Here is a 27812-nt window from a genome sequence, read left to right as displayed (position 1 = left end):
CTTTTCTGAAGAAACTCATACTTCCGCTTATAGTCCCTGGAGTAAGGCACAGCCTTTGGAAAAAAAAAAAAATATAAATGCTTGAGATACTCTAACAATTATGTAATATAAACTAGTCTATATTTGTGAAACATAGACAATGCATTTAAGTTCAGAGAAAACAGGAATACATGTTTTGCTAAGTTATCAGGGGAGACTTTAGATGTATAAACATATGGACAGTTCAAAACATCTGGAATGAAAAGTACTTCTTTGTTCAGATCATTTGTTCTGATGGGTTCCATAGAATTTATCCTGTACTTTACCATTAGCTGATGTGACTGACTAAGATCACTGACTAGCCCAGATCAAAGTGACCAAAATGCCGTTGGTGACTGACATAACGCATAGTCTTTCCTTGCTGTATCATGAGAGACCTGGCTACAAACACCTCTATTTTCCATGGACAGAGAAGGTTGTTTACATATGTGGGCTATTAATAAACGCAGATATCAGTTGAACACTAAAACCCATCTATAATTATAATGTGTACCGTCTTTGCAATTAGTCCTGGTAATTTTGCACTTCAGATTAAGTATCTAGACTAGATAATTATTTTTCAGTTGGAAATTAATTTCATTCCTTTTAAAGCCTTTTTTTTTTTTTTTTTTTTTTTTTTCTCCTCAAGTTTACTTCATGAAGTGAGCTAGTTTTATTTTGGACACTGTGGATAAAAAAATAAATAAAGTTTCTTACTCATTTCAAATCCTCCCCTAGTCTGTAAGGAAACTTCCTTACTACTACGGGAAATGATTTTTCATTCTGGTGTTTAACGACCATTTCCACAGAAAGCTTTCTAAACAGTCTTTAAAAAGAAATAAAAATGCCTTGTTCAAACACCCTGGAAGTTTCATCTTCTATACTGAGTACCTGATAAATGACAAGAGTTTGTTCGGATTCTATTAGCAATATTCTTGAAAAAATATGTAAGCTACACAAGGAAGGCTTACCGGTCCAGTTATTGCCACATTCTGCAGTCGAGGATCCTCCCATTGTGTTCTCTTTGTATCTGCAAGTCATTTCTTAATTAGTTCTGTTTAGATAATGTTCAGAAATAAAATGATGAGCAGGGGGAGAATACTACATTGTACGTACTGTGGTTTATGAAGAATATTCTTCCATCTGTGTGAGTTCTCTCTTCCCACCCTGGCTGTAAGAAGGAGACACACTTATTATAAATTTCTGACCACATAGCTTGCACAGAACTCAACATGACCTGCACTTGGGGGCATTCCCCCCACCTCCATCTACTCTCAGCATTGGAATTCAAATTAGAGTATTTTTTGTATGAAAAAAGCAGGCTGCATTTTCTCATGTGCAAGTTTTGATAGTGCTAATTTAAGTATTTAAATTGTTGTATCTGCAAACCAAGTATAAAATGGTTTACTTACTGGTAACGGGCCCAGGTCTACTGGATCTAGGGAAGTCTTTCTCCTTGGATGAGCAGAAATTTTCAGTCTTGGATCTTCCTTTGAAAACAAAGCAAGCAGCATGTTAAAATCCTTTTGTTTTGTTTTACTTTTTTTTTTTTCCTCTTTATTAAAGAGTGTGTAAAGAATATGCCTGGTACCAACTAGATAATCGTTCCATATTCTGCAGCCAGGTAGTTCCTTGAGGATTCTCAATCCTCCAGCAGTTTACAATAATCTTCTAATGACCTCTCACTTTATTTTATATATATTAAAACAAATCCCTCATTCAACATAGTTTTAGTGTAATTGAATCAAAATAATCTTTCCACATGATTTCTGGCACATCTTGTGCTTTTTGGGTTTGGTGGCTGGTTTTTTTTTTTGTTGTTGTTTGGCTTGGGTTTTTTTGGGGGGTAGGGGAAAGATGTTTATGTTAAATGAGGTCTTTCCATAACCCTGAAGAAATGAATATTCATTTTGAATCAATTTAATGCATTTCTCTGTTCCTCTTTCACCTGACAGTAATACTGACCTACTCTTTAAATGCTGAAGCCCACCTATTAGCACTGCCTAGTGGTGCGCAGTGCCACTCTGGAACTGTGCACAACTCCCTCATCCATATTGTAGCTGCACCTGGCCTGCTTTCTTAAGAATTCACACAAATTTGTGTTGTGCACTGTATCTTGTGATAAAATCAAGGTAAGGGATATCTTGTTGAAGGTAAGTTTACAAAGCTGATTTGTGTTAACAGTGCATGTAAGTTATCATAGTTTTACAGCTATGACAGAAGTGTCACTTACGAGTTGCTTTACATCTGCAGAACAGATTCCTATATACATCAGTATTTTCCTCCTTCCAAGCTAAACTTTCAAGTACCAATACAGTTTGTAAAATTCATAATGTTCTACTCATGACAGATATTTTAAATTACTTTGCATTTGTGTTACATATGTTCCTTAACAGACATGACACAGCTATCTTGGCACTTAAGAAATCTACAGAAGCTTGCTTGAAAGCAGCAAAGCTTTGACTTGAGACGAACTAGGATTTCAGTCCATGAGAGCAGTTTTCCATTACCCATGTTGTAGTTTTGGTATTGTGGTCAATAAAGAATGGTCTCCCATTGGGTGCATGTCGGACTTCCCAGCCTTTAGGGAGAAATCCTTGCTCCATTTCAGGCTGCTGCTGAGAAGACTGTTGTGATGAATCACTTGATGTTGCTTGTAGTTGTCTTCCTATAGAAATACTTTGCGCAGCTGACAACTGACCTGTTTCCACAGCAATCTAAGGTAAGTTATTAAAAAAAAAAGGAATTAAAGCCCTGTAAGAGCAATATATTTTTTCTATTAATCCATATTTTTGACTCATGAAAGCAGTTTCATAAAGCAAGGGCCAGACACTACATAGATTTGTTTAGTTCAATATCAACAACATGACTAACAATCACTGATTATGCTAGCAAGGTTAAAAGGTCTTTCAGGCTTCTCAATCAGCTATCAGTCTCCAGAAGGCTTTCCAGGTACATTAATAGTAGAGTGAATTGCCATAAATATTACTGTTCCTAACTCTCGTTGCACTCTCTCAGATATTTTATGTAGTGCTTTACCAGTTTATGCCTTTTGCATGTTCTACTTCAAAGTCTCTAAACTTTACTTCTGTTAGTGAGATGTTTAAAAGGTTAAATGAATAAAAACATTAATAATTAGGAAACAGACAGTACCTGTACAACAGGCTTTATCCAGGTAGTGGTTCTAGAATTGTGATCTATATAATATGACCTCCCTTTTTCATCTTGTCGTTCTTCCCAGCCTGGGGGTAATCCAGATGAAGTAGGCAGTAACTAAATATTAGTGGTAACAGAAGAAAAACAGTTAAAAAAACTATGACACAGACTGTGAAAAGGCTTTCCTCTGTCAAATTAAAACAAAACAAAACTATAATCCAGAATGTTCTTATTTTTCGCAAACTGGATAAAATAGAAAAGCATTATTTAAGTCCTTACTGAACAGTATGAAGTGACAGTTTTTTGTTTTTTGTTTTTTTTTTAATAATTCAAACTCCTCATCTAAAATGATTCATTTATCTATCTGGTTCACGCATGGCTGACCCAACCCTAGTATTTCTGGCTATGAGCTCATAGTTTGCAGTGTCACCATGAAAACATAATGTAAGGATAGTGGAACAGCTTTTAATGATAAAGCAAACAATTTGAAAAACAAAACTCATATCTTCATTGGAAGACTACTTCCTTCTGCAGGCTCTGTCCATGCATTAAGCTAATGTTAAACCAAAACCACAAAGTTGGAACATGAAAGCTTTACAACTGAACTCCAGTCTTGCTAGACTCATAATTGCAATTTTGTCAGGAAAGCTGCCAGAAACAGAAGGCCAAATCTCATTTAAAAAGTCAGCACATAAACATAGTTAAAAAAAAAAATGTTTTATATGAAGAAAATCCTTCAGCTTCTCTGCTACGTAAGCCTGTGTTTTTTGAAAAATGACATACCACTGGATGCGCAGGCTGCTCTTCAACTCTGTATGTTTGCAGACTACCTCTTCTGCTGGAATGGTTCTTAAAGTAGTGAAAAGCAATGACACATGAGCTATTATTGCAGCTTTATGGATGGCAGCAAACAGTCAACAATGGTTATCACACTTTAAACTATTACAGTTCTCATCTTGATCAAAGTGTCTTACTTGTTTTGAAACGTCAATTTAATATAGTATTTTTGAAACTCCTGTTTTAATGCTGCTAGAAACATTAAGTTCACAGTGTCTATTATAACCTTAAAACAGAATAACACAGAGGCTTGTGAAAGTTCTGAAAACGCTAACAATAGATGTTTTGGCATGTAAAACCAATGGTTAATTGCAACCAGTTACATTACAATTGAATTTACAGTATAGAACTTACTGCACTACCTTGTCAGTAGACTAAAGCCTGTGATATATCAGAGCTAACACAACTTTTCAGAGACTAGATTAAGTTAATAATGGCAAGATATGAGAATCTGAGACAATCAGTGTGAGAAGAATAATTCAATGCCTGGACTTTGCATAAGCCTCCACCTTTCTGCCTAGAGCCATATTTAGATCTCACCTGATAAAATTAAGCAACTGTATTTCATCTTGCTCCAGAATTTCCCCAATTATTTGAACGATTTTTTTCCTATCTACGTACCCTTTTAGAATACTTCAAAGAAAAAGCATGATTAAGTTTTTAAATTTGTTTTTTGGGGGGTGATGGAGGTGAAGGGAGGCAGGACTGTCATTCTAGCTAGCTTTTGCACATAATTTGAACATCTGCCTCTTCCTTTGCTTAGACCACCCAAGCAAGCTGAAATAACAGTTTTCTTGCTATCCATAGGATTCTGAATAACAGATCAAGTAAAGTCTTGTTACTCTCACTTCGCTGTTTCCAGCAACACTAGTGATGCCTTTGTACAAACTTAGAAAAACATAGTCAATTCCAAATTTACATTTGAAATGGCATTCTCAGCATCACAAAAACTAATGATTTTATTTAAATACCAAAAATCTTACAGACTACATGGTCTGGGTCACCTCTTATAGGCTTTCCTCAATGGACAGTGGATTTCTCAAGTCACATATCAGGTTACAAGGCCATTTGTGGAGCTTAGGTTTCACAAGACAGCTGAGCTAATTTAATTGCTTGCTACCACCAAAAAGACAAGCCTCACTCCTTGGCTATATACTCCTGCTGCTTCCCCTTTGCCACCACAGTATTTGTCAGACAACCTAGCATGCTGTTTCAGCTTGCTAAAACCACAAAAAAACAGAGTCATGAAAAAGAATAGTTTTCTGCTGGGTTCGCAAACTGAACAGACTCATTGAGAGGTCAGACAAGTTTCACAACTGGTGCAAGGGCAGTGGAACTGTATGAGTGAGGTCCCTTTTTCACTGCTATGGAGTCACCAGGTTTACTCAGCACAATCATAAAACCTTATCCCAATATTCCTTATCTCAAACCATTCTATGATTCTAGGATATTCACGATGAAAAATGAGTTATCTTAAAACTGTCCTAGTGGAAAAACTAACCAATATAGCACAACTCCCTTACAAATAAGCTTTCAGGATACAGACAGCTTCCTTCATCTGTAGTTTTCAGCAGCACTGAGTATGACACTAGAATAAAATGTAGATTTACAGACCAAAAAATAGTTCACGCAAGTCTGTTTTAATCTCAGGCAGAAATTCATATAAGCAAAGTGGGGAAGAATAAAATGTTTGCTTAGATGGAGTTCTATAATAAAAAGATTTCTCCTAAATTCTCTGCATTCAAGATGAAATTAAAAATATAATTGTTAATATGAAGTATTTATGGATCTATCAACAGTAACATTTTGTGCAAAATTTTATAGATATTTCTGTACATTAGAACAATGAGAAAAATAATTTACAGTGTAGGCTGCTGACTGGCCAGTAGCTGAACTTCCAGAGGTAGTAAGTCTCGTATTCAATTCTTCTGCAAGATGAGTCTGTATATCACAATTACTCTGTGAGACAGGTATTTGAAGGTTCTGATTGCTATACATCGTTGCCTCGTCTTCAGTTATAATTTCCCAACTCTTTAAAAAGAAAATAAAGAAAAAACATTTTTTAAAAGTAGTTCCAAGTTACAAGTAGTTAAGACAAGCTTTTTGATTAGATTAAAAAGTTACTTGCATTTCAGAAACATTTAGAGATTGTTTTTACCTCAGGGGAATCTCTGTTGTCTAGATTTTCTGTATCCTCTGATATCTGTCGCCGATGAGTGAACACATGCTGGGCCTCCAACTGCACACTACCAATATCTGCAACAGCTACGTTGTCCCTATTGGGGAGGGGAGTCAGCATACAGTAGACATATTTTATCTTTCAACAGTAAGCTAGGCTAACAGCAAAAACATCCATTATAGTCATTTTGGCAGAAGAAACAGTCACGAGCTATAAAAATTAACCTAAACTGTTTAAAAAGAATAAGTATTCATGTCAACGTGAAGTTAAACTAAAGAACCAGACAGCATTCCAGGTAGTATTTTTGTAAATTTACATGCTAAGGGGATAAAAAAAATCTGAGAAAACCAAGGTAAATAATTTAACGCAGTCCCTACTGGGAAGGACGAACTAGGCTTAGAGCTGGAAAATAATTTCCTTCCCATTACTATAGTTATCTCTTACAATTGCAACCGGTTTCTATTTGAATGCAAACTTCTCTAGAACAGGAAGAGTACTGTGCAGATAAATGACCACTAGCCAGTGACCATTACACATGGGCTTGAGGGTTAAGCTATGGAAAGCTCTCTACTAATTCTCAAGCTGTTCACTTTCTAGTTCTCCTTGCTTTCAATGTAACTAGAGTGAACTTAGTTACACTAGTTAATACAAGACTTGAATTTTCAGGCCAAAAGACATACTGAGCAGTTGGTCTTTTCCACTGTGTTCTTCTAAATTCATGATTGACATAGTAGGTTCTTCCGAGGATGTCTTGCCTTTCTTCCCAGCCTGAAGGCAGTGGAGGAGATTCCTGCTGCTGCTGTTGTGGCTGGCTAGCAGCATCTGGTTGGTCCAATATAATCCACCCAGGCTAAAAGATACAGTATTAACTACCTTTAATATTATCAAAGTTGAAAAAGTATCTCAATTTATTAAACCACCCTCCTTTTAAGGTGCAGTTCCACTACATCTTAAGCCAGTAAGATTGGCTCTGTGGTTTTTTGTGTATATTTTTCAAGAAATGATAGGACAAATTATGCACGCAGAAATCTTATTTTTAACTCAAGTTCCTTAAACATAGTAGCATCAAAAGTTGCTTATTCCAGGAAAATAAACAGCATTCATAGAAGAGATTAAAAAAGTAAATAAATTTCATTTCATACATACGCTGCAAATGTACTCGTTCGATGATCATACCATTTTGTAACAGAAAGTTTAATTACAGCAAAGGTGGTAATGCTGATTAGAGTTGTTTTAAGTCGTGAAAAGAAATCTATTGAACAAAATTGGATGTGCTTACAAACGAGTACAAATGTAAAGTAGTTAAGATCAAAATATCCCTATAAATTGGAGTGAGCTGAAATTCTAAAACCAGCAAGATGTCTGTGTCTGGATGGCTGGGGTCAAAGAACATTAAACAACAGTAAAAATACTGGGCAATGATACTTCCATTAATTCTAAAACAAGAGAAGTTACATAGACATATGGCAAGCCAGTACCAGGACAAAACCAAAAGCCTAATGTATGTTTTCTTTTTTTTTAGGTATACTCACAAAGCCACTCCTTTAGTTAGAAAAACTGCTCCAGAATTTTTATGCAGACTTACAGCTTTCATGTAAGATACAAACACTTGCTTTTAACTGATTTGTTTCTAAAACACTGTTTATAGTGTAGTGATTCCCAACATTCATTTTTATTGCAACTACCCTTAATAGCTGAAGACATATGCTAGGCTTTTCAGCAATAAATACATCTTTCCCCACCTCCAATTCTTCAGCCTGTTCTGTTGTTTCCTCTTCAGACCCATTGCTTTTAGGTAAGTAAGTCATTTTTAATCTAAGGTGGCCTTTAACTCTTGATTTATGGCTGCAGAAGAGAAAATAAAATGTTCTTATTGTGCACTTGTGAAATTGTTACCTGGAAATAAAATAGCTGAAAAAGCACAGCTAGAGGATTATTCTTAAATTTCTCAACACAAACTTGGCTTTCTACAGTTCAAATTAATTAAGTCTTGTAATGGCATTTTTTAGACTTCTGTAATACACCTTGATATTATGTACCACAACTGGAAACCTTTCTTTCCAACTCACTCTTCTAAAAACTTCCTTAGTATCCAATGCATAACAATAAAGAACAAGAAAATAAGAATAATGACAATTGAATTCATAAAATTATAATGATTTGACTGTGTGCAGACAATCCATCCAGCATTATTTCAACCTACAGGACTCCTTTTCCTAAAACTTTAAGTTACAGTAAGCTCATATACTTCAGCATCTGCTTCTCTGTATTCAGCTTAATGCATCATTAGAAGCCTGAAAATAGAATTTCCCCATATTGTTTTATTTAATATCTTCACTTGGTAAAGACATCTGCCAAATTGTCTCATCTGTTTGCCTACTGGTATAAAAAAAAAAAAGAAAATAAGAGTCCTGAAAATATCACTAGTGAGTCAACTGGATACCTGTACATCATCTTATTAAAATAAAGAAAAAAATAATAAAAAAAACAAACAAACAACAAAACCCCCACATCACTAAGGTCTAATGCTTTGCTTTTTTCTTTTTTTTTTTTGCCACACAGAAAAAGTAAATTAGATTTTCTGCTATCCAGAAAAACATTTCATGTTGGATTATAAACATGTTCATTCAGATCGTATTTTGGTTTCAGAAAAGCCCACATCCCTTTGAAGAAGGAATTAACCTACTATCTTACTTTCCAATACAATAGTTATTCATTTCAGAGTATTAACATGTTAATAATTTTTTTCAGCTTGAGGTATTGGGAACGTAGTAACCTCATTATTAATATTCCTGTCTAAGTAAATATAAATACGAGCAAAAATTGAAAAACATGCATTAACAATACTAACGCATCTAAAAGTTACAGTAAGTGCCTGAACCTGTAGCAGTATCTCTTAATACAAAGCTCTGCCAAATTCATGTGGTAGCCACTACAAGAAGAGGTCAGATCCCTGAGTAACAAACAACAATTGAAGTTAATTTATGTGGAGACAATAAGTATTATTCTTCATTCATTTATAGGACAGCAAATGTTAAATTCAGAAAAACGGGAGATCAAAATGAAACTTCACAGTCACTAACTCTGTTAAAACCACTGATGCGCTAAAAATCAAGTGTAAAATAGTTTAAAAATACTTCTGCTACCAACGTAGCTGAGAAAGATCCATCAATCTCACATGTTCTGATGTTATTTCTAAATTAGAACCCCTTAGATGAAAAATGTTGACATACATTTTATGTATTTCTAATAAAAGTTGCTAAAATTTGCTCATTTAGGTTAAGAATCTACATTTTAAAAACAAACATGAAATGCATAACAATAATATTAAAAACAAAATCATATTATATATATTAATATACATCATATTCATAACAAAAATCCCTTCTTTTTTTAACACAGGCCTTCCTAAACGTTAAGCAGCTTTTCAGTTTTTGTTATGTTTATAATTAAGCTCACATGAAACTGCTTACATGAAACAGACAAACAAAAGAGCAAGGCAGGAAACAGTTTCAAGTTGAAAAGGGATAAGTGAGTTACAACATAACACTGGTTATTGATTTCACTGTTCAGCAAAACAGTAAATTGTTCAGATGAAGTGATAATGTCAATTATATCATGGTCTGAAGAAAAATTGTTTATTCTTACCAAATAATCTATAAGTATTAAAACAAATGCTGACTTTTTAATAGAACCACAAATATCTTACTCCATTTATGCTCAAATTTCTTTGATGAAAACCTAAGAATTTAGACAATATTTACAAATGTACAGGTAATTACATAACAGCATTGTTTACATATGAAAGTTAGAATTTTTATGTGGCGTTTACTAACCTTCTTGGATGAAGAACAAAATCCTTAAATGTATATGGTCTCTCCATACTTGGATTTTCTGTCTGGAATAAGATAAGTTTTTTCAAGAAAAATCTGTATCAAACACTTAAAGTTAAAGAAAATTATCAGAAATTTACAATGAGTTTCTTTAAAGGTCATATAACATTTTAAAATGTAAATAATAGGTTTAGGTACAGTAATAGCAATACCAGCTTTAATCTTAGTAATAAGACCAATTCCCTGGTTCAAGATAAAAAATTACCTTTCAGTGTATACATACATTACAGCTTCTAAAGCACAGAAAAAAACCTGACTAAGCCTCAAATCAAGAAATAGATTCTCAATTTTCACATTTAAAAGATCTACCATAACTCTTTATCCTCCCTCAGAATTTTTCAAATATGTTTTGCACAGAACATACATAAAAAGCCATTTCTAGCTTTAGGATTTGGGGATAAAAAAATAATCACAGAAAAATCCATTCTGAGACACAAAAGTGAAGTTGCTCAACACAAAGAAGCACAGAGGCAAACAGACATTGTTTTATAAATATACACCCCAGGTACAGGTAGAGAAATATACATGATGGATCATTAAAGAAAACAAAGATATTTATTTTTCTGCTGAACATAAATATTTATAAACTATCTGAAGTTCTGCAATTCTTACAAAAGCATTTGATTTCTACAATACCATATGCTTAGGAACATTTGTAAATCTCTTTTTTGAGTCTTTGGGGTTTTTTTCCCTTTTTCAGCTGTTTGTAAATTCTGGGGAGTAGCTCTAGGCTCTCATTAATCAATACAATTTAACCATTTCAAGAAGTACTGTATAATATGAGGAAAAACTTGCAATTCCTATACTTGTAGGCCTTTTAATTAAGAGCAATGGTATGTGATGCAATCCTCAAATGTTGAATTCATTCCATAATATCTAATGTGTGTCAACATTTGATTGGAAAGAAACAAAAAAAAATTCAGAATCTAAACGTTAGACATTATTAGTCTAGAGTTATATAGTTAGAGACTTCAGAATTTTATTTGGAACTGTTGAGCTTTGTTATGAAAAAGTCCTAAGATTAAGCTGACTAAATTTTACTGAATGTGATAACTATTACACTGGATCTCAGAAAGAAAAATGCTCTCTTGTATTTCAGACATTTCAGTGTAGCTCTTACTAATACAATTTAGAAATACTACACTGAAGTTGAAGTGTTCCACCTTCACTGAATTAAAATGCAGTTCTTCAGTCCAGATCTGCAAGACCAGGTTCTATACTTATAAAATGATTTGTCTTTGCAACTAAGGTAAACACTTCTTTGAAATTAAAATGGAATTGGGTTTTGGTTTTTGTGGTTTCTGGGGTTCCCCCCCCTCCCCAACATTACATTATTTCTACCAACACCACATACAAAGACACTGTGGGAAATATATCACAGGGGAGAGAAAAAGATTATCTTCTTAATGTAAGTTTTTACAATTATTTTTTGACTTTTCCAAAAACAAGAGTTGCCTTAGATTCAATGCTAGATTACACTTGGATCAATACATTTTGTTTTTGGAAAGTAGCAAAATTCATATCTGCCAAGTAATCTTACCTTGCAGATGATTTGCCCTTTTCACATGTCCCTGATTACCAGTTTTCTTTTTAGTTATGAAAGATCTGCATTTGCATAGTATCAAGCAAAATCAAAATTGCATATAATAAAGAATTTATAAACTGATTTATTTATCCAAGTTATATTTACTTATATAAATGAAAGACTTTCAAAAAAATCCACCTATATTTGGGCCAATAAAAGTACAATTGATTTAGATGGGGACGACCAACTAATAAGAACAAGGAACCAGGAAGACGGAAACAAAGAGAAGACAGAGAAAATTCGACGTTTGAGAAGGTAAGAAAGTAGCCATGAGAATACTCAAGTGAAGCTTTTCATGCTAAAAAAAAAAAAATACATGCACCAATATCTCCAAAAGACTCCAGATATCGCTGTCCAGCTATTAGTGGTAAGTAAAAAACAGAGTCTTCTCCACAGGGACATTACGGCCAGTCTTTCCAACCCACCTGACTGAGGGAAAGAAGTTAGTGTGATCTCACATCCCAGTCACAGTGGGAAAATAGTTACATACCTGTAACTATTCCTGACATGGGTCTTACCAGAATGGAAGAACAACTGCTCTTGGAAATGGTTTTGCCACAGTTGTTATCCTGTTCTTTAAAACAGTTTGCTGATAAATCTGTTAGTATTTGCTAATGTACCTGAAACCCTCAGAAGAAAATGAAAAGGCTTACTTATTTCAATGTTCTTAGTGACCTCTCTTTGAAACTAACAATTGTGCTTTGCAAAACAAAAACTAAAAAAAAAAAAAAAAAAATGTACAAAGCAACACTACCTCTATTCCCACTTACCCTCTTCTCTATCTGTTTATGGAAATAAGGATTTATTAAAGTAAATTTGTAGACTTTAAAGAAAAATATTTTTAAGGAAATACTTTTTACAATCATTACAATCTATTCTTGTCTTTAAGGACTGTTTCAAACCTTGCATTTTTATTCTTGAAAAAGCTAAAAGCACTCCTAACTCTCGTAGCAGCAGAAACAAATATCTAAACAACAAAGTAGCCTACATTTTTTTATAAATATCAGCACTAAAAAATCCCTAACATTCACAAAAGAATAAAAACAGAAACCTACAGAGCAGGAGATTTTAATCACTTATATTATCAGTACAGTTAACTTCCTTAGATGACTAATACAGTTGCATACAGAATCATTTTTCCCTTTCACCAGCTTAAAACAAAAACAAACAAAGAATACAAACCGGTAACTGATAAAGAGGAACATCCACTTGCCCAAGAAAATCATCTCGTGTCTATGGAAAATAAAAACAAACAAAAACCACAAAAAGTTTAAAGTTGCAAAGTTTTAAAAACATTGTTCCAAAGCCCTGATAGCATAGTAATGCTTTTTAAGACTTTGAAAAAACTCTTAAATTATAGACAATAAAACTTGTTCTGTATAGAACAAGTGCTGATTGACCCAAGACTCAGAGCCTTCGACAGTTCTGCCTTCCACAAAATAAATTAGGTTTGAGGGAGCTGGGGGTGGAGATTTAGATTGTTTTTTACATCATATAGACTAAAGGTAATCAAACAGGAGAGAGTTGTTCAGCATCAGGACTGAAATTGTCAGCATCTCCAGTAGAAACAACATCTTAAAGGCAAAGAGTAAAGACACTTTTTCCCTTAGTTGTTTCAGTAAAATAATTGTCTTGGTATATGCTTAAGCAACTAAACATTCATCATAGATTAACACAGAACCAAAGACATTCCTTTTAGGAGCACATGACAACTTCTATAAGCCTAGGCAACTGATTAAAAGAGACTTATATAAACATTTTTTTCTTTTCAAAATAATACAGCTATTTTTACTTCACCTCATTTTTGATAATAGGTTTCATCTGTGCTAAGTGTTTTGGAAGTTCCAGCAATTTCAGCAGTCCTAAGCCTTGCAGCAGGAGCTTCACATTCCTGTTGACATCTGAAAATGTGCTAAAATTTGTTATATCTATGAAAAATACCATTTGCCTATGCATATTGCGGAGTTTAAACAACTAAAATCTGAAAGATTCTGCCCTGACTTGGATGTCTTGATTGTCCAGCTACGACCAGACTATGAATGCAACAATTTTGCAGCTGAATTCCCTCCAGTCTACGCTGTAGTACCAGAGGAAGGACTAACAATACACAGTATCATTGTACAGTTACTTTTCATCATTGATTTTTGCCTGCCAAAGAAATTAAGATTTTAGTAATTTACATAGGTAATTTCAGTATTCGCCAATAGTCACCACCAAAGTACTTTACTTGACTTCTTACTGGAGCATACGCTGAGTTGTTTCAAAAGTTCATTTGTGATTTTAAACCCTTTGTGAACCTTCACAAAAGCAAGAAAACGTATTATATGGGTCATTTAACATGAAGACATATCACTGCCTGTGTGCTAAAATCAAGAGGGCATGAAATTTTTAAAAGGTATATATAAGCCTATGGAATTTTTAAAAAAATCTACACTATAACAAGACTATCCTTTTTTGCACAGAGTAAGGAACTGTGAAAATCTTCAACAGTGTAACCTGTACAGCCTCTGAATTTCTAGTCTTCCTGTTTTTTCCAGCTAACAAAAGATTTGGTGCCTATTCTTTCCTAAATCTGTTGGCATACCACAAGCTTTTATTCAAACTCATCACCCAAGGATTTTCAGGGCCTTCTTCCGTAAAACTTTCCACTATGAGGCTCTACATCTTGCTCACATCTATTCCCTTCACCTTAGGGCAAAGCCATGTGTTTCACCTTTCTTTCAGGCATGACAAGATTTTTAATTTTCAATGCCAATGTTTTACAGCATTAAAACTCCAGTCCAATTCTACTCATTTTTTTGTCCCATTGACGGCATTCTCCATTCAAACAGTTCTGGCATTAAAGGCTATAGGTATTTCTTGAAGCAGTTCTTTCTTCCTTAGTAATTCTAGCACTTTTTTTTAGCTCTGTTGTCCTAAGTTTGTCCATTTCATCTTTAAATCATACATGTATACGGAGAACCAGTACCTCACATTTGTATAAGCTCTAATTTTTACACCTCCAAAAAGCACAACTAGACTGCAGAGCTTGTCATAGATAACATGCTAGAAATCTAGACGTACATAACTTTAAATTGAATTTTTAGTTTGTATGTCTTGTAGTCAGATTTGAAGCAAGGGGTGGGGAGTGGAAATAAAAACAAAACACACTTTTTCAGTTCACAAAGTCGTTTGAGATAGAAAGCTACAACAGGTTTTCATACCTGAAGAGTCTGAAGCTTCCCTGAACTACTGAAGGAAAACTTCCTGTATTATTACAGACCACAAGCTTCTGGAAAAAATATAGCTATCATTTTTGCCTATGAGGTTTTTATAAAATGGCACGGCACATACCTTAGACATGTTAAAAGGTTTAGTATTTGTAAAGTTCTTGGCAATCCTCAAGTGGAACATGCCTTTCAAATAAATTACTGGAATGTGGGACAAAAGTCTGCTGTATTTTAGAAAACCTCAGAACATTGTGTTTGTTACCAGCATTATTTTAGTACAGGCTCCTGTTATTCACTTTATTATTCTGCTGTCTCTCCTGCTATTTTTAGCAGAGCTATCCTTGATAACCAGCCTTTAACAGTACTTTCTCCTCCAGCCAGACAGTAAAATCCTCCAGTGGCGATTTTTGTTGACCTCCAAACAACCAATACATAGATCAGATAGCAGGCATGCTCTTTAGCAATGTGCCTCACTGTAACAAGCTGACCAACTGTCTTCAAAGAAGCACCAAAACAGCTTTGAAACAGACATCGCACACATTAACAATTAAATGTCAATGGAGTTCAAACTGTTTGGATCTCTGTTTCATGAGAGCAGGCATCCCAGTTTTTTTCAAGATAGACAAATAGGTCAGTTGTTCTTGTCAACTTCTAATTTCTTAACAGCCAGAGAACTCAGACTTTCTGCTTGCCAAACCATAAGTGCATAAACTTCAATTAATGATATAGTACGCTGACAAAGAGGCCTTTTATTTTACTGATTCATTGGTTTAGTCTATAGAAAATTATTAAAAACACGTGAGGACAGACAGCTGCTGTACACAATACATTTAAAGAACTCTAGTGCAATGCCAAACCAAGTGCTCAAAGAGGAAAAGCACCAAAATAAAGTAATCCAGTCCAAAACTCATTTTCATCTGTTTTATGAATATATACTTAATAAGCCTTAACAGTTAAGATTTTGGAATTTTTTTTTCTGCAATTCCCATCAGAAATTGGATAGAAGTAGATTTTAAACAGACACGCTTATCTGAGTCACACACTTAAGAGCAATACTGAGAACATTACCCATAATTTATCAGGTTTGAAGACAGTTAACTGAACGTAATGCTTTTCTTAATTGCTGGATTCACCACAGTGCCTTTTGAAACAGCTCTTGTATAAGACCAGTAGGGTGTTGAAATAACAGGTATTTTCTCTACCAACTTCTGTGACTAATTTTTGCTGGTGTTAGTGCATGAATTAGAACCGAAGTATACTCTCAGTCTTTTTCTGGCTAAAACAGATAGCTAGTTGTGCTTAAGTCAGTCTTCACATGGAAATCTACAGCTGTATGGCAAAATGAAAAAGCATACAGCTTTTATTGGAGGGAATATAAAGTATCAATTCAAATTGAAAAAACAAACAGTGATCAGACTATCTCTGCTTAAGAAAGCAAGAGCTCAATAGATCCCTTATAAAACCAACATTCTTCTTGCTTGAACACCCAAACATCAACATTAGTTACAAGCTTGATGAGAATGAAAAAAAACCCCCACTTTCCTGAGCTACACTAGCAACTTCAAGTATTTTTCTTTTCATTCTGCACTGAGTATATTATTTGGTTCTCTTGAACTCTAAATCCAGAAAAGTCAGCTTTTTTCTTTCCATAAAATACTGCCAGCATATGCTATTCATCATGGGAAAATAACAGTTTCAAAAAAGCAAAATTCAATTATCATGTTAAGATCTTAGCAAATTCATGGATACTAAGAGTATTTTTTTTTCTCTATCTTGGAAAGCAATAAATACTTTGTTGCATGGCATTCATGAATGTCCCAGTCTCCTGTATTTTTAACGGGAAGAGGCAGATGGTGAGAAGGTTTTTTTTTAACGACATGTAGGCATTTCTTTTTAGTTGGCATCTATGATCAACTGTCTATGATACTGAGATATAAGAACCTATCAGCATTTTCAAAATAGAGAAAATACATACTGTTAGATCAATGATTATTATGCAACGTATGCTTCTGCAGCACCTTCAGCCCTGCTGGCTGCTTCAACAGCAAGGTGCCAGCATAACATGCCTCAGCAGTTTTACCATCTGTTTAACAGACAGCACTTAGAAACAACACTGAAGTTATTTTCACTAATTCTCCCTCGCTTCCGAAGATACTCTCAGAGAACTGCTTCTCTAAAAAGACCACAGCAGAAGTGTCATCTGTTTCTCCATTTATAGCTTACACTTTTTATATAGAACCAATACCTTATAGATAGCTTCCTTAAAAGTTCATATTTAGTCTACAGTAATTTTGTAACAACATTCATATATTACTCCACTCAATGTTCGCTACTTTGAGAACTTGTGCTTAAAAGTTCATTAACAAAGCAACTTAAGATAGCTTTTTTTTTTTTGCATACGAGAACTCATTTTCACATAGGTCATAGGAAGACAAGTCGTCGACTATTATAACTGAAGCATACTTAAGCACAACATAAACACAGAACAAGTCAAAAGTTAGTAATGCATCTGTTTTATTCATCAGGAATCTGAGTTCCTTTGGTTTTACGGACAGATGGGCCAAATAAGCTACCATATAAAAAGCAGGAATATTACATTTTATGAGAAGTCAAGAGCCAATCCAGATTTGGCCTCCTACGTTAAACCAGCCAACACTCAAAAGACAAAAAATTCAGAAAACAGTAACAAATATTTAATTTGGTACTATTTCGACAAGCCATTCCTGATATTGTCAGTTAACTTCATAGTAGTATAAAAACACAAAACTTTTGCATGTATTTGTGGAAGCTTTTGTGCCAAATCTTAAGACTTCAAATAAAGTTTGAAAAACACACTCTTGCAATAACAACTCCAGGTGCACTTTCACCTTCACCAATTAACATTATAAAGCTTATACACTCAAAAAATTTTAAACCCTACCAAAAATTAAACCGCACATGTAATTTGCTCCCTGAAATGAGCAACAACTAAACCAGATATGACAGATGTTAATCACACTGGCTAATTAATACACTCAGCTGAAGGACTCAATACACAGTCAACTTTATTACTCAGAGCAAGAGAGACAAACAGAATTTAAAAAAAAAAAAAAAAAAGACAAACGATTTGCCTCTAAAAGGCAGATAGGCAACTGGAACATCTCTGCATCATGGTCTCACTCCTGGGAAGTTTATTAGGTCCAGTACAGTGCCACACAGATGCACAAAATCAGGTTGAGCCTGGAAGCTGCTTTTTCCAGCCCTAAATACAATATTGAACTGTCGGCCCAGACTGTACAAGTAACTGGCCTCTTCTAAGAAATTTCTGTGAACACAGACCTACAGCAGGTCTGGATGAAGGCTGAATGGCCCCAGTCTACTTCAAAGTTAGTCCAGCATTTTTAAAAGCATTCTTAAGTCTACTGTTCTCAGCTACTGTTGATCCAAATTCAACATCAACACTAGCTCAGGAACTCCCAGCGCCTTCGCACCAGCGCACAGCTAGCAGCCGCTGCCAGCCACGCTGCCGTTCTCCATGCTTTTCTGCACTCCACCTTAGTCTTCAGCCGCTGCTGATCTGAACAGGAGCCCTGAGCCCTACCTACTGACCTCTCCCAGCTCCAACCCTAAACCTACTGCTGCCAGTCCTAGATGTATACACAGATGACTTGGCTACAGCAGAACTTACCGGTTTGTCTTAAGCTGTGCTATGCTCAAGTTATAAATCCTGTCTGTCCAAAACCAGTCTGCATGAACTGACCTTGGATGACTCAACCTCTACGACACAAGGCAACTACAACACAAATAATCCACCCACAATTACTTTTACAACAAAAGCAGTATTACAACTTATTTCAGATAAGATCAGTAACATTTCTAACTAAAGTTACATTACACTTCCCACATTCAATATTCGTTTTATTTGCCTATAATTTGCCAGATGTTAACCATTTTGAATTTATTCTTCATAAGTTAAATATTTGTCCCAAATTGAACTTACTAGAAACAGTGATTACTACAACAACTGGCTAAGGTAGAAACTCTATTAAAAAATAAGTAATGTTCATAATAAATTCTGGGGACCTTTTTCTTCGAAAAGCCCTTGTGCTTTCACATTACTGAACAAGGCCTTCTCCCTTATGCTAGGAAAATCACAGATTGCCAGAGAAATCATCTAGGTCTAAAAGAATCCAGTTCTATGTTTCTTCCCACATTCCTCTTACTGACTAGCTGGAGTGTCCCATTTGCATTTTAATATGCCCTAACTTCAATGACTCCAATTCAAGTTTGTATGTAATTTCAGCCAGGAACTTGCTGATGTCCTTCATAAATTCTGTTTGCTTATGTTCCAGTTGATACAGCTGAAAGCAGCCCAAGGTCTCAAACAATAATTGCATCTATCTGTAGACTTTTCAGCTTAATGTAAACTGTCACGACAGAAAAAGAAAGTGATGTACTCTCTTGAAACAGAGATGATTATAGACCCATAAACTAACACTGAAATGAGCTACAAACGTTTTGATGGCTGCATTCGCAAATCAGCATGTTCTGTTCGTCACGGGGAGTGAGGAAGAAAGTTCACTTGAAACAGAGACACTTAACAGAAATGCAGGGCAGTCCCCTTCAGACAAGGGTGAAAGCCAGTCGTAAGCAAATGACTCGCCTGGAAAGGCCAGTCAGTTTTGCTTGCTTGCTCAATCTGTGAAACTCATCCACTTCTGGAAGACAAGGAAACACATGTTGGAACACAGAAGAACACTCTCAGCCCAGGGTGAGGGGAGAACTTGAAAGACCATTTCTACCATTTGATCCTAGGTGGCTGCAAGGGCTGAGCAGGCACCAGAGCCCAGGAGTCAGAGTAATGCTCTGCATAGCCTTGTATCCTGGATTTCCCTAGTAATGGCCAGCAGGAGACGCTTAAGGAAATAATAAAAGCAGCAGTCAAGAATAGTACTTCCTCTGATATATCCCCCCATTTCTAATGAATAAGTGGTCATGGACTTTTTGATCCTGACATTAAAATACATATTGAGAATATAATACCCTTTGACAGACATTTCTTCAACTTATCTAACCACTTCTTGAAATCCATTTCTACTTTTCACATGCACAACATCTTGCAACAGCGAGCTAAGCAACACATAAGAGAACATATTTGTTTTATAAGAGTGGATTCTCTGTTTAAATTCACCTCTCCTGAACTATAGTTTTATAAAACTCCCTTTATACCACTTTTTTTTTCCCCAAAGCTGAAAATCCCTTGGTCTACTTAGCATCTCCTCACATAAAACTTATCCCAATCTTGTGACCTTTCTTGGTATTTTTCTAGTTCTGTTATACATGCTTTCTGAAAAAGGATGACCAGAAATATGCATTCCATGCACATATGTGGATTTGTACAACTTCATAATGGTGCTTTTAATTTTGTTAGTTTATTCCTTTCCTAATAAATCCTAACCTTCTATTTGCCTTTCAACTGTCAACAAGATTTGAGCTGACATTTTCAGTGAGTCACTCAGCATAACATAAACTATTTCCTGACCAGTATGGGAGACCATTTCCACGCATGCATCATTAGCTGTTTTTCTTTTTTTTCCTGTATGCAGTACTTGGCACTTATCAACACTGATTTTCAAATTTTCCACTCTACTGTCTAGTCACTCACTACCATGAGATTTTCTGCAACTTCAGAGGTGACAATTTAATTCTCACTTTTGTTTCTTATCTTTTAATTAGTTGTCATCAATAAGAAAGCTTTTATCCTGCACTTACGTCTCGAGAGTATTTTTCAGAATTTCTAAGGGTTCTTGTCAAATACTTTGAAAAGCTCAGTGTCCTGCCTGCATTAACCCACTCAACCATCTTCAGATGTCATTGCTAAGTTTGATTTGTATGACAAAACTTCCTTTTATGAAAGCAGTGCTCAGTCTCTCTCCTTGTAAACACAGAATGTGTCATATGTCTACTAATTCTATTCCAGGTACCCTTTCTTCCAGACCCGCCTGCTGCAGTAGCCTGTAGTGCCCCTTTTGGTCATTTTAAAATATCAGCATACTACTTACCATCTTCCTTCAGTAAGGGAATCTAATAGATTGAAAGATTATTCATTATAGTTAGTATTTCAACAATTTTATAGCTGAGCTTCTCGACAATTCTTGGGAGAATACCTGCAGGTACTATTAGGTTTTTTTAAGGGCTTCTGTCTTATGCTAGAATGCTTACCAAGATTACAATTTCTACATCACCATAAAATTTTCCAAGAAATGTTTTTTTTTTAACCCAAAGTGTTGATCTAATTTCTCACAGAAAGCAAAAAGGATGTGTCATTCAAAGAAAAAATATAGGAACGATCATGGTCTCATTCTGAAAGCCTGCAAGTTATTTGGCTAGTCAGGAGTAAAGGGAAGAAGGTCTCTATCTTGCCTTGGGAACAAGTTTTACTTTAGTGCATTTTTAAACGCATACTAAGCCATAAGAGAGTAACTACAGCTTGCAGCTATATCAAAGACGCCACACCATCAAGGCCTCCCACTCTCTCACAGTAGATTAGAAGGACATGAATCAACTTGAAGGTTGGATAATTAAATATTTATATAAGCTGTTTCAGGAGCTCTTCTCTGCATGGTTTTGCAGTTTTTGTTTCCCCTTTTGTTGGCATGAGAAACCTACCCAAACCCAGTTCAGCTGCAGACTATAAACAGAATGAGGTTAATCATAATTTGTGCAGAGCACAATCAAATAAAACTCCTCCTTAGTATGTACATGTAGTGTTTGCTGGTGACTACAAAGTGCTAGAGCTTTGATATACAGGGTTATTCAACTATTCTGCTACAGCCCTGACACTGTTCCCTACACCATGATCACATTCTGAAAGTTACATATGGTTCACTGTTGCCGAACGCAACTTGCTAAAACTGACAAAGAAAAAAATCTTAGTGATGGACCTGATACCAAATAATATTAATTGATTGCTTCCTTTGCTAATGCCTCCACATAGCAACCATTCACAGCTAGACTTGGCTGTAAGGTTTATCACATCCTTTGTGGGTAATCTTTTTCCCCCCCAAAGAAGATTGCCAATCAAAAGCTAAAGGCATGAAGAAAGGTGGAGAAGAAGCTGTAACAACACTCTGCATTTAAGCAAGATGGAAAATAGAAGAAATCAGTACAAATTATCAAAGCACTACATGTCACTGTTATATAAAGGATGAAAGTAGGAGACCACCTACAAATAATTATAAAATGTCACTTATTGTAATAGACAGTTTCCACTGTCTTCCTTTTAATGCTTTGATGTATACTTCAACTTCTAAAATTTGTCTGAGATAACATAAATAATATTATGTGACTTAAGTCTAACATAGTTGTCACCATGATTCCTCAGAACACACTACCTCCCTTTCAACCCCAGCTCTCCTTGACTGAACTGATATACCATGACATAGCACTGTGCCATAGACAGTCCCGTAACATGATCCTTCAAGATATGCCATACTGAACAACATGAAAATTATTAGGTGACGAGGTTATCATAGTACAGTAGCATAAAGAGGTGTCAATTTGTGCTCTGTCTTGTATTGCCTCTGTAATCTTTTGCTTCATCTGCCCCTTTTCCACCTCACTTCCTTGCACAGATTTGGGACACTGATACCTATGCAGCTGCTTCGCTCAATACGCAAAGATGGAGATGGCTGGAGGTAAGCCACAGTTGTCTTCCCCTTCTCTTGGCACTTCTCCCTTGTTGGACCATTATCTTCTGTGAAGGAGTTTTGCTAAGACAGAAGCTCTGTACTTAAAGAGGATGCAAGAGAGAAGACAACCTCAGACTATTCAGTGCTAACTTGTGGTGCTCATTTATCAAGGGAAGCAAGATCTTCCAGGCACAGGTTCTGGTCCCCTCAGCATGTTCACATCAGCTGGGAAGTAAGTTAGTGAAGAGAGATATCCTCACAGAGGCCCCTCAAATTACTGTTTGTCCAAAACTGAAATTTAGTACTGATGCATTAAAATAGCATCTCCTTTTACAAATACAAAAGGCAGAGTTCCAGAACCTGGTGAAAAAAACTCAAGAGTTCCAACTAAAGGTTTTCTTCACAGGAAGCTGACAGCAGAAAAATGTTTTAGTTATTTTACATCACCTGGCAAGTTTTTTTGCTTCAAAATATGTATTTCATTCAACAGAGACGAAACTTGAGTAAAATTACTTGTAAACAAAAGGACAATAACACAACAATTCCTTTAATTGTTTAAGAAATCATTTTGAAGGTATACAGTTCCTGAAACAGATTTGCAAGTACATTTACGATATTCAGATTATCTAATCAGCAGTGCTACTGATGGGGAAGGAATAGCTAATGTCAACAGGGGTGTCAGCATAATATCATACTTGTGGAAGAGATTCACGCAGCTTTTTTAAAAAAAAAAAGTTTAAGGTCTACAAGAAGCAGAATTGTAGTCACTGCTTCTGCTTTCCTCTGTACCTCTTAAAGTTTACATACGTCAGATGACATGTAAACTGTTCCCTTACTCACTCCTACCCTCTCAATTCACACCTGCGATGTCAAAGTGCTTTAGCTTGAGATTTATTTCTACCCTAAGCAAGAGATAGATGCACTGAAAAAAACAAAAACAGAAATACAAAGTCAAGGACAACCTTCAATACAGCAACCATCAACTACCTCTTCCTCCTGCTTTGCATAAATGAAATTCCACTATCTACTGCAGAACCTATTCAGTATGTTTCTAGTAAAGATCAGCAGTGGTATGTGGGCCATCACCATTCCACATTTTTCAACTTAATTAAAAACAATCCAACGCCAGTTGTCACAGAAATGGTCTTTTGATTTTTTTTTTTTTTTTTTTTTTTTAAGTCAGCCTTTAACAAGCTGTTGATTATAGAAAGCAGGAAATCTGATACGAGGTGGCTGAAGGCTAGTAGCTAGGCACGTAAGAGAAGAATGCGTAGACCTTTCGCTACTTCAAACTCTGGAGTCTCTGACCAAAGCACTGATTTGATTTCATGACTGCTCTGTACAGATAGCTGACATTACTAAATGCTACTCCAGTATCAACTTGTTAAATTTGAACCCAGACTCAGCATATCAATATACTAGGCCAGACTAACTGGAGTCAAGAGAAATATTTTGGGAGTTGTTTATTTTTAAACAAGTCACAATACACCATGATAATTAATGGAACGATATAATTAAATGATTGCCATTAAATCTATTATATTTGTCACAAAGATGGTAATAGCAAATACAATAGTATTTTATTCCAGTGAATTGCTAAACTGCTATAAAGTCAACTATGGGTTTTGCTTGGTTTGCTGGGGGAAGCTTTTAAATTTTTTGGTAACATGTTTTATAGGATATTCTATAAAAACTGATTTTACGTAAAGACTGAAAGGGCCGTTTCAGGACAGAAAGGTTCCTGTGCCTGTTGTTGCATGAAGGAATCCAAAACAAGTATACTGCTATAAAACCTTTAGTGTCCAGTTTTCTGACGTCAGGGATCTTTTTAATTTGTATGTAGATATGGCACAAATCTAAGTATTTGCAAATACATGAAAAGTACAAGATAACTACAACAATTTGGGCTTCAGACTATTTTTTTTCTATTATTTTTTATTTTTAAACTTGTCTCATCTTCTAGTCAGAAGATGAAATCTTAAGAATTCAGGAAGCTTAAAATGTGCTGCCACATTAACACAGTAAAAATGCTCAATCACCACAGTTACGTGTTATCAAGTGCTTTAAAAAGTCAAGTCTCCTTAGATATTATGTCAATCCACTGTAAACACCACTCCTGGGAACTGAAACAAACTATTGTCAGTCCAGTGTCCTACAAGGTTTTCTGGAAATATTTGTTAACAATCTACTCCTGAACTTGGATTTTATCTAAATTGAGTTTATTCAAATTCACTCAATATTAAAATATAAAATATCTTACATATCAGCTGCCGTTAAACAGAGAGGCTAGCAGTGCAAGCTGACGAGAAATGTACTTGACGTGCATGACTCAACATGTTTTCCTTTTTACAATACACTTTTTAAAAATAACAAGATCCAGACTACTTAAAATGTGTCATAATCTGTTTGTGCTTATTGTGGAACTTATCATCAACTTTACAGATCAATTTGGGGATGAGGAATCACCAAACAATGCATAGTGATTAACTGTGATCCACTGTGAGTTTTATAATGAAGCTTAAACATAGATCACAGTTTTACAGGAAGGAAAGTGCATTTTTCTTCAAACTCTTTTTAACCAAAAAGCAATACAAAACTCCAAAGAAGTCAAAAAGAGTAGAATCATCACGCACCACTCCATGGGCAACAACAGACTGAAAATTACAGCCTAATACCTCCAAGGTAGTTATATTACTAGTTTAGAAAGGGGCTGTCATAACTATAGATCTTTGACTTAAAGCCTTTTGCTTAAACAAGCATGTTAGTTAAATTGTAGCAATATCAAGTCAGAGAATGAGATCGTAAAAAATTTTGGTAAATATTAATTTTTGCACTTTTATCAGCATTCACAATTAAAACTAATATCTAATATTCAGATCATTCAAGTCTTCACAATGGTATTTAAACAAGTCTTAAAATCCACATTTCATGTGGCTTATGCCTTACTAACAATATAAACTGCCTTAAGAGTTAATAAGAGCAAACACACTTCTGCAGTTTAGTTGGACATGAGTTTTATTACCAAAAAAATACATCTAACATAAAACTTCTAGACCCAAGTACTATAATTTGAACGGCAATGTTGTTGGGAGAGGTATTAAGTTACAGTGTACTGCTCAGGCTGAAGCAGTGGTTGGAAAGGGGGGGGGGGTGGGGGGGAAGAAAGGAAACTGAAAATTCCTGTGGTTCAGGGTGTATACAGAAAAAAATGGTATTTACAGTTTCTCTGCTCAAATATTACTTATCTTTAATTCTACAGGCAGCAAAATGTTCTGTAAAAAAAAGACTATATGAAATAAACATAAAAGACTCTAAAGTAATCCACTCATTTTTACCCATTTAATATGCAAACAATTTTAGTAATTACTATTAACTTATTGAGAAGTTATGTATTTAAAACTACAAAACTTCATTTGAAATTTAAATAATTCCCATGTCTACGTAACTAGACAAGAAAATCCCTCTGAGTTCATGTAAACAGGAAATTATTGTTTATAATACATTAAATACAGGTATTTCACTGTAGGACCTGTTCACCTATGCTATAGTATGTATCCTATTCTAAGAAACAAATCTAAAAACCAAATGTTACAGATAATATAAAAATTAACTTCCTTATAGTGACAGTTTGACACCATTAGGAAATTCTGAAATCGTTGCATTTAAGTCTTGATTGTAAATTTTATTATTTTCCAGTTAAATTTCAGCTGTAAAATACTGTCAAATTTTTCTATAAACCAGAACACTCACCTTATGGGGCCTCCACAAACTAGTGCTAGACATTTCCCTTTTAAAGGTTCCATATCTTTTCTTAACACCAGTTGTTTCTCCTTCATTCCCAGGTTTGAACTGTATGTGCAACTGAGACGTCCTTGCACTATGACACTTGTATTTAAGGCTGGATAAACAGCAAGAAACTTTTTGACGTGATCCTTCCAACGAAACACTTCTTTGCAAAACATGGTGGGTTTTGCTTATCTGTGCATTTGGTCTTTCTAGTTCATTTATATTAATCTGATATTCTGAATCTATTTTTGAGGGTAAACATGCAGATGTGCTACGTGCCAGTTTTAAATGAGGGTATTTTGCACTGGAGTTCAGATTTAACTCTGGACTGCAACAGCCATTAACCATTTCGCTGCTCGATGCAAATGCTCTTTGAGTGAGATGAACTGAAATACATGATAAGTCATCAGATACTTCTTCACAAGTTGCCTGCTCAGAACTATTCAAAATTTGGCTTTTGTCCTGTAATGATGTATTCAAGTAAAGCGGTCGAACGTCTCTGACTTCGCCAGAAGAGTAAACTGTTTTAGACAGTCGAAGTCCATTGACTGCTGTTGAAAGGAATCCCGTGGAAATATTTTGATCTTCTTTTTGTGCCAGCTCACTAGGAGAAATAATTAGTTTATGGGATGTTTGATAGGCCCCTCTATGTGGTAGCTGACCTGAGCTTACTGGAGAAGCTGGAGGAGTACTGGAAGGACTCCTAGGGAAAATAACCAGTGATGAACAACGTCGCAGTGGAATTTTAGTTTTCTTCCTCACTGACAAAGCATCTTGGTCAAAAGTAGTATTGCTTCTACACAGAGTTTCCTGAGATGAGGTGTTCCTATAGGGATTACATTTGCTTGCAGTGCTTCTATATGAAGAATCACCATATACAACACTACTACAGAAAGTACCATCGCTTGTGGAAAGAGTGCCACTACCACTGTCACTGATGACACTGTTACTATACGAACCTCCATCACTTGTGGTACTTGCACACGATCCATAGTCACTGCCAGCACTGCTGAACGATCCACTGTCACTGGCTGCAATACTGCTAAGGCTGCCATTGCACGGAGCAGTATTGTTCAGGAGGCCATCATTAGATCGATGATCAACCACAATTCTAGCACCACAATTTTCTTCATTACCAACACCAATGAACGAAGTGTCTTCACCAGCAGCTACAGCATCACCAGACTGAAAACATCCACTATACTTTCTAGACTGTAGAGAAATGTGAAGTGAGGTGCTCTTTTTTATTTGCAATGAAGAAATAGTTGCATTTTCCTCCTGATTAATTACTTGTTGCATTACAGGTGCACAAGCAACTTGTTGAGGAGTCAGTTTCATTTGCATAACATTAGGTGCAGAATTCTGCGATTTTTTGCAGTACGTACAATTGTTACTATACAAAACATCTTCAGAGGTTTCCGATAATGGATCTGTGTTGCTTCTTTGGGTAGCAAAATGCAATCTTAACCGTCGTGCCAT

General features: G+C 35.4%; 1 protein-coding gene across 1 annotated transcript; it reads right to left on the bottom strand.

The window, feature by feature from the left end:
- Positions 1-2: 2 nt before the first annotated feature.
- Positions 3-27812, bottom strand: LOC137668933 (E3 ubiquitin-protein ligase NEDD4-like; the record flags this gene model as incomplete). Its single annotated transcript, XM_068410748.1, has 14 exons — positions 26298-27812; positions 12851-12901; positions 10027-10088; positions 7933-8035; positions 6871-7040; positions 6170-6287; positions 5875-6042; positions 3958-4023; positions 3172-3291; positions 2529-2735; positions 1431-1508; positions 1135-1189; positions 990-1048; positions 3-53 (listed from the first exon to the last, which is right to left on the bottom strand). Coding segments are annotated over exons 1-14 (2823 nt in total), but the record flags the coding sequence as incomplete, so codon positions are not given.

This window comes from Nyctibius grandis, chromosome 11 (assembly GCF_013368605.1).
Source record: "Nyctibius grandis isolate bNycGra1 chromosome 11, bNycGra1.pri, whole genome shotgun sequence".
Taxonomy (NCBI): Eukaryota; Metazoa; Chordata; class Aves; order Nyctibiiformes; family Nyctibiidae; genus Nyctibius; species Nyctibius grandis.
This window is presented reverse-complemented; position numbering and strand designations above follow the sequence as displayed.